Source organism: Biomphalaria glabrata, chromosome 15, assembly GCF_947242115.1.
Source record: "Biomphalaria glabrata chromosome 15, xgBioGlab47.1, whole genome shotgun sequence".
Lineage (NCBI taxonomy): Eukaryota > Metazoa > Mollusca > Gastropoda > Planorbidae > Biomphalaria > Biomphalaria glabrata.
In genome coordinates this window covers 23,331,207-23,340,016 of record NC_074725.1, presented here as the reverse complement: position 1 = coordinate 23,340,016, position 8,810 = coordinate 23,331,207, and the positions used below count along the sequence as shown (strand labels likewise).

The 8,810-nt window shown below is 36.3% G+C and overlaps 1 protein-coding gene across 1 annotated transcript; it reads left to right on the top strand.

Moving 5' to 3' along the window:
* The first annotated feature begins 452 nt into the window (after positions 1-452).
* LOC129923154 (uncharacterized) lies at positions 453-7,931 on the top strand. The gene is made up of 3 exons (XM_056013003.1): positions 453-770; positions 6,393-6,825; positions 7,557-7,931. Exons 2-3 carry the CDS (start codon positions 6,478-6,480, stop codon positions 7,914-7,916), a joined length of 708 nt encoding a protein of 235 aa, XP_055868978.1. The 5' UTR covers positions 453-770; positions 6,393-6,477; the 3' UTR covers positions 7,917-7,931.
* Positions 7,932-8,810: the final 879 nt, after the last annotated feature.

The window sequence follows — 8,810 nt, the reverse complement described above, 5'->3', positions numbered from 1 at the left end:
CCCATGACCTGATTTATAACATTGCAAGACTGGGACTCAACTTTTAAAAGAGAAAATAGAAAAATGATATTAAATAAACAAATATTCGATTTATTTCTTCAAAACATATGACAGCATTTTAAATTTATTAATATTGTTATTTGCATAAATTGAATTTTTATTGAAGCTTCAAGAAAATAGGGGCCTCTTCTTATTAAATCCGGCACTGCAAAACTGCCTTCCACATGGTGACCTTATTTTAGTGTGCTATCTGGTGTCTCTTGAATCTTTAACCTAGAAAATTCAATAGCGAAATGATAGGCCTTAGTATAACACTTAGCTGTGGATTTCCTAAATGTTGATATTTAACTTCATCCAATTGTAAGTCTACAAAAAAAGTTTTAAGTCTATTTTTAAAACAGCCTCGCTTTCACCTTCGCTTGCGAGCAGCCCTGTGACAACAAAGTTTTGGAAACTTCTGTTGACTTCTTGTGACGTCTTTCGGTAGTTAGAATTTCCTGGAATTAGCTTCACGGCCAAATATACAATTTTGTTCTTATATGACCTACATATAATTTTTAACATGGTAGGCTGTTTACAAAAGGGAATTAAATCGATTTGTCTTTATGAAGTCTACACTTGGATATCTCAGTTTCAGTTTCGTTTTGTGTAGTCCCCACGTTGACCCGTTCTAAAATAGAGCAAGTTCGTGCAAAGCGACAACAAACAAAAGGGACTGTAGTACAGACCAGAAAAAAAACGAATGAAGATCTATTTTTGTGCACATTGGGGTAAGATTTTAAAATTCTCTATTTGCTCAGGACTTTCATCGTCATAAGTTTATTATGAAACCAATAATACCAGTAACGGTGTTAAAATGTTATTTTGTTAAAAATAATATTTTGAGACAAATGTTGGCGTTTTAGCTCGCAGAAAGACACTTGTTTTTAGTATCTCTTTTTTTTTTTTTTAAATTAGCCAAGGTATCCTGTCCTACCTGTAGTGGTTCCAGTGGCGTAGCAAGGTACTCGTTGGCCAGGGTTCAAGAAGATGTTGGTGGGCCCCCCTTCCCACTTCCAAATACGACAAAATTAGTGTTGGACAAAAAAAAAACGAGTAGTCTATGCTGAAGCGATGCCTGAAGGTTATTGTAATGTCCACTCATATGGGAATCAGCATCATGGCATGGCCTCGCAATTTATTTAGAGATAAATGATGATTGTTTATTACTTGAGTATTTGTTCAGCTAATTCAGCAGACTTCTGGTTCTCCCAAATAGGAAAATTTAAAAATGACTCTCTCATTGCTATTTCTTTGGGTATTCTGTTTTTAGAGATTACGAAACAATATTGTGAAATGATGCTAATCAGCTTTTACAATTTTTTTTCCATGTTGGTGTTACCCCCAAGGGCTCATGTTGGCCCAAACGAAATGAAACCCAACGTGATGTCATTTCCGAACAATTTTAATCATGGTAGCTACACGTCTGTCATCACGCCCAGTGATGGGCACAGTCTACAATGATTGGTACCGTCTGCAGTGATGGGTGCAGTATACAATGATGGTGTTGACTATCGTTGACTTATAGCACCAAACTTCTCTGTCTGTGGCATTTTACGTCTCGCGAGACGATCTTTTCCCTTTGCAACTTCTTGTGTGACTAAAGAGGCCAATCCTTGATACACAGCTGCGATCACAGGTTGGGCATATAAAATCACCAGGCGCCATTGCATTTTCACCCTTCTTTCTGCTTCTGTTGTGTATGACATCTGCAATCTGTGACCCTTCCTTTATGCTCTCTCTCCATGTGGATCTGTCCAGTGCCACCTCTTCCCAGTTGCCAGTGTCGATTTTGAAGAGCTTCATGTCGCGTTTGCATACATCCGTATAACGTAAAAGTGGGCGACCAGCGGCTCTCCTGCCTTCAATTAGATCGCCATACAGGATGTCCTGTGGAAGTCGACCTACTGGCATTCTACGAACGTGGCCAAGCCAGCCAAGGCGTCTGCTGCTGATAACAGAGCGGATGTCCTGGCATCCTGCTCTATGTAGCACTTCCTCATTTGTTATCTTATCTTGCCACCTTATTTTAAAGATCCGCCTTAGGCATCGGAGGTGGAAGACATTCAGCTTTTTTTCCTGCCATGAGTAGGTTGACCATGTTTCACTTCCGTACAGCAAGGTGCTCAACACACAGGTCCGGTAGACTAGGGCTTTAGTCCTGCTAGTCAGCAATATGTTGTCCCAGACTCTTTTCTGCAACCGTGACATGGTGGCCATTGCCTTGGCTATCCTGTTGTTTATGTCTTTATCCAGTAGAGTGTTGTTGGATATGATGGAGCCAAGGTAACAAAAGTGATCAACAATTTCTAGTGGTTGGCCATTAATGCTTACTTGAGGTGCAGTGTTTGTGTTTTGGACAAGTATCTTAGTCTTGCTTTGACTGATGTTTAAGCCGAACTTCTGGCAAGCAGCAGATAGTTTGTAAACCATGGACTGTAGCTGAATATCAGAATCAGCCACAATAGCTGCATCATCGGCATACAGGAGTTCCCTGACGAGTAGCTTCCTAACCTTGGTTTTTGCCCGCAGCCTTGATACATTAAATAGTTTTCCAGAGGATCTTGTATGGAGAAACACACCTTCGTTTATGTCGCTGCACGCATAATGCAGTAGACAGGAGAAGAATATGCCAAACAGAGTAGGTGCGAGCACACATCCCTGCTTGACACCACTGCAAACCTCAAAAGGTGCTGATTGGGCTCCATTGAATTTGACAGTACATTTAGTTTCCTCGTGAAAACACTCAATTAACTTCAGTAGTTTGGGAGGGCAACCTATTTTCCTCAGGAGTTTGAAAAGGCCACTTCTGCTGACCATGTCAAAAGCTTTAGTCAGATCGACAAAAACAATGTAAAGGGGTCAACCAAACTTCTAGTAGACAACTAAACCTACCGCTGTAGGCGTATAATATTATAGCACTGGTTCGAGAGGGTGCGGTAGGGGCGATACATGAAAAATCTATATAAAAATATAGATGTACCGGTACCAAGGTATTTGAAAGACTTTAAACTCGACTTTTCTGTGTTCGACCAAAATATTGGAACAAAATATTTCTTTGAACCCTGAGCATGCCACCCAGCACTGTTTAAGCACATGCTCAGCCTTTCATTGGAGGAAGACTCAAACATTGTGCCTGTCTTTAATTTTTCCTTGTTAATATAAGGATTTCATGAGTTCAAACTCTAAAGATAGTCATCGAACAGAAAAGGAAGAGGAAGACGATTAGAGCGAGATAACTGAAAAAGAAAATAATCGCTAAATAAATTTCGGACCTCGCTTCCCACTTTGGCCAAAGTCACGATTCTTAATTTTTGGCAATAAAGTCGTCTACTGTTGTGAATGGAGTGATTCTCATAACGAAACAACGTTTTAATGTAGCCATATTTAGTTCCCTTAGTTTACATACAAGATTTTACATATAAATTTACTTTGTTTGTGGTTAGAATACTTATATTCACAAGAACCCGTTCAACCATATTTCATTATTTCTTCTCAAGAGACAGACAGACAGATAAACTTTTTAAAAATACTTTTTATTTACTCTTTGTTTTCCTCTCTCTTTTCTTTCTCTTTTTGTTCCCTCAAATCTCTCTTTCATTTACCCTCTTTTCTTTATGTTATCTTGTTCTCTTGTCTTTCTCATTCTATATTCTCACTTTCGTTTCTTTTTCTACCACTCTGTTCTTTAACCAATAAGAGCATATTAACTCATTTGTTCCTGATCAGAATTATTTTGCAGATGTGTTTGGTCCCAAGGAGTTCCGGTCAACTGAATTTTCCCAGCGATCGTGATGCCCATTTTCTAAAATCTCACTCATCTGTACACTTGTGATAAACTTTGCTATTTTAAAGAAAGGCCAACTTTCAATGAAAAATTCCCTTGTAAATACCAGAAATATTAAGTTAAACTTGTCACTCGCATTAGACGCTAAGAGACTTAGATCTAGGTTAATAGTCAATCTTAATTTAAGTTTCCTGCTTTTTTTTCCCTAATCCTTTTTCACTGTAGTTTTTTTTTTTTTTTTTAAAGTGTAAGCATTTAGACTGGGATGTTGTAAAAGTTTTATAACTATATTTGTGTTTGGGGGATTTGAAAAACTGCAAGTCAATAATTTACATTTTAATAACTGCTGCGTGGTGGCTTCGTTGTCAAGTGCTTGGCTTCTGAACTGAGGGGTCTTTGGTACATAAAGTAAAGGAAAGTAAGATAAGATAAGATAACTTTTATTGATCCAATCAAATGGAAATTCGGTTTGATTACAATTGACAACCTCAGCGTAACTACTGTACAATAACAACATAGATGCACAATATAGATGCACATACAAACGATATTCACACACGAAAAACACATACACACTCATAACCAGCGCTTTATAAATAGACTTCTATGTAGGCCTACTTCTCGATGACGACAGAATGTTAATTTTTAATGTTAGTCATCTAGGGTCTTTTATTACTGAAAGTAAAGGTGGATTGTCGTTGACGCTTTGGCGACGCCTTTGGCGCCTTGGTCATTTTGGCGATGGGAGTTTTAGCGCCAGGAGTTATGTCTTGTCGATGTTTACGAAAACATTCAATATTATGTAATGAACGTCTTTTTATATGCAAAAAAAAAAAGACCTGATTATTTTTTTAAAAAGACAAAAAAAAAGACCTGATTATTTTTTAAAAAGACAAAAAAAAAAAAAAGACCTGATTATTTTTTAAAAAGACAAAAAAAAAAAAAAAAAAAAACCTGATTATTTTTTAAAAAGACAAAAAAAAAAGGAATTTAAAAAAAAAATATTTTAATAAATAGAATTAACTATAACAAGTGAGATTCGCACCTGAAAACGAGATGAGAGGGCAATAAAAGTAGCTACTCCAATCCCATATATATATCAGGTGGCGTGGGCATTTTCTGGTGGAAAACAGTAGTAGTCTCACCTGTACTTCCAAGCAAGAACGTCGGTATCACATTTAGGCTTAGGTCAGGTCACGACCTCTCTATACCACCTTCGGCTGTCCAGAATTAAATAGATCCCCTGAGGAATTGTGTATGAATTGTGTCAGACTGTTGAGACTTTCTTACATTCTCGCCAGTGCAATGAGCTCATTTCCATTCGGCATCCCAAGGGGCGTCTAGTTTCACTCTACTATTGGCTTATGTCTTTCCTAACAATCGTTTTCCATACGGACACGCCCCTGTGAGAAGCGTTGTCCGGGAGAGTGTTGATCACACAACGCTCGGGAATAGAAAGAAACAAATTTTGTTTAACCTGCTTAAGATGAACTATAAAAAGCATGCATGTCAATAGTCACCATCATACAATGTCAAAGATCTAAATTTTTTTTGTTAATTTACTTGCAGTTTATTTATTAATGTATGTTAAATGATTATCTATCCATGTCAGTGTCGTAACTAGGAATTCGCCATCATTTGAGGGCCCGTGGGGCTTGATCTCTTTGGGGGCCCCTGCATTTTGCATAATACATAATAATTTATGTAAAAAAAACAATTTCTAACATTCATTTGGGGGAACCCCCTCAAGTGGGGACCCGGGGGGGGGGGTTCTAATTCTCCCCCCCCTCCTCCCTAGCTACGCCACAGATCCGTAACATCCACGTGTCTCTTTCTTCCTGTCTTTGTCTCTGTGACAGCTCTTCCCGCCTCTTTTTCTGATCCTACGTACGTCACTAACAAGATTTACTGTCATACACAAGGTCCAACTTAAGTTTATACAAGGGGAAAGAAAAAAATTTACGGGGACAATATAGTTAAATATAGATTTGGAAGTCATTTCAAATGTCTCCTAAATACCATTAAGTTGACACATGGTACAAAGTAGTCTTCCTTGTAATTGTATTCCTTACTTTTATCTCAACTTTGAAAAAAAAAACAAAAAAAAAAAAAAACGCAAGATTCCTGGAAAAAGAATTTAGACCAACAAACTGGCGTTTTCCCCTGGCACTTTATTACTAGCTATTTTTTTTTTGTATCATAAATATCTAATAGGTGATTTTTAAATATATAAATGGAGAGAAAAAATACTTCTACTATTTAATTATAATTTATATCCTACTAGTAATAAGTCAAGGGTTTTCCCAATGTTACTCATGCGCTAAAAATACATACAAGTATATTTTCCCATATCTTCTCGTTCTATTATCTAGGTCAACAGAGAGATATTTTAAACAATATATGAATTTAATCTTCGCCAAATTAAGAATTCCCAGCTTAGTGAAACCTGAGGGTGAAGGTTTTTTTGTTATGATTTGGGGAAATTGGTTTCATTAAAGAGAATGTATTGACTTGTCTAACTCGATATAAGCATTTATTAGAACCTAAAAGCTTCATTTAATTTCAGAAAGTTCCTCGCGCAGGACGGTTCGGAGAGTAGAAGAGAAATTATCGCAAAGTACGTTGACGTCTGCTACAGTCCAGCAGACGATATGGAACACAAAACTAACAGTATGAATAAAGAATCATATGTAAAATGTAAAGGTGAACAGTGGAATTACAGTTTCGACGAATTGGAAAAAAAACGAAATTTTTGTGAAGAAGATGACCTGAAGGATAGTTCACTCATGAGGAGTATCGCTAAGTCAAGACGATGTCGCGCCAAATCCGTATTGTGCTTTGAACTTCCTGTCTACTCGGAGGTGATCGTCTGCGTGATCACGATCTTGCTCGGTGCAGTTATCGGACTTGTCGTCGTCGTGTGCAGCTTGCATGGCAAGGTCAACGAATTGAAAACAATAGTTCAAAGCTCTGGCAATAATGCAACAAGACTTGAAAGGGTTAAGTATATTTTCTTTCGTTAAACAAAGGGTGCAAATGTAATGTTGAGAGCAGTGCCCAAACATCCCTCTCTTGAATAATGAAAAGTTATGGGCGTGTAGGTGGCGCTTTATTATTTTGTAATGCGCTGCTATAAAACTTTTTTTTTTTTCGGTTTTTCTTTAACATTATTGTAAATAATTTTGACTTTAAACAGACTATAACATCAGTTAGAGTGTTTTCTTTTTTTTTTTTCTGTTTTCCCATGTCCTTGATTACATTTGACATTTCCATACCCCAGCATATGGGTTTACAAAATAAATTCAATTTTAAAGATTTTTTTTTTTTTTGGTTTTTATAACGTATTAATTAAATATAAGTGATTAATGAAACATTTTTTCTTTCTGTCTTTCTGTTTTATTTATAGTTGTTGTTGTTTTTTTTATAACTTATTATAAGGTAAATTAAATTACCACAAATTTAGTTTTGATAGCTACAAATACATTGCTAGCTTGCGGGTTAGACAGAGAAAAAGAGAACACAAAATGTGTATGCTCATTTGTGAAAGAAAAAAAAAAGAAGCAAAAAGAAAGAGATTGTTGGAAAAGAGAGAGAGAAAGAGAGTGATCGAGACAAAAAAAAAGAGAGAAAGACGAAAGAGAGAGAGATATAGAGTGAAAGAAAAGGAGAGATGAACAATGGAAACACATCAAGAAACGTAAATGTTAATTTTTGAACTATTCAATTACAGCTGTACGAAGCTTTTAATTTAACAGACGAGACACCTGAAGCGGAAAGTTTGTATGACCAAACAATGAACTTAATCAGCAGTTCTGACGATGACGAAACCCTGGAGTCAGACACGGAGCCAACTCCAACGACCTGGTCAGAGACAACATCAGTGGAAGACACGGAATCTGTCAATGAGGGGGATGATGAGAATGACCTTGACACTGGTGCAGCAGACGGGGAAAGCATGCTTTCGAGAAATCGACGAGATTTAGGACGAGACTTCAAAAAGAGCAAAATTGGCTCTTCAAAAAAGAATAATGGCAAAGGTCAGTTGAGAATTATTTTTATAAGCAAAGTATTAAGACGAATTTTTTTCTAAGTGTAATAATATTTTTAACACATTAAAAACTACTTGACCTGACCCAAGAAAAGAAATAAAATTTAAAAAAATACTTTTTTTTAGTAACAAAGCTTATATCGGATGAAATTTTTGCATCCATTATGTAATTAATTTTTTGTAGATGTAGAATTAACAATAATGAATTTTGCGATTAGAAATAGTTTCATTAATTGTTTTGTTTAGCGAAACTTTCATGCTTATAGCATGCTCTGCAGTTCTGTGCGCTCTAGTCCAATCACTTTTGTGGACCAGTTGATGGGAAGGGAGTATCTGGAAGAAGGCTTCCTTGCTGCCTTTTCTAAAGCTTTTTTTTTTCGAGTCTGAATTCGAACTTGAGGTCTCGAAACTCGATGATGGAAGGCTGATGCTTTAGTTACTGAGCTATTCAAGTACCCTAACCCGGTTAATTTAATAACTAAAGGATTCATTTTTGATAGATTGATGTGTTGTCATCGACGATGAATAATTGTGCAAAGTTTTAATTTAAGTTAATTTAAGGAGTAAGTGATCAAAGTTTATTCTGTAAATATTCAATTTGAATTCATATTTTTATTATTTTATCTCCACAATGTTCTCGGCACATGAACGAAGTCCCCTTTTTCCTGCCCTCCTAGTTACGCTGCCAAGTTTTACATTTATAACTTACAGAACTGATACCCCCCCACACACTCACACACTTTATTATCCGTTAATATTAAATTAAATAAATTGAGACATGTGATTTCACTTTAAGAATAGAATTACTTGGATATAGAGATTCATGACATTGTTATGGACTCTCCATTCTTGAAGCAAACTGATATTGTCTTAAATGACTTCAAACTTGTCATAGAAAAAGCGTTTCGAAAATTATCATTGTTTTTTTTTTTCATG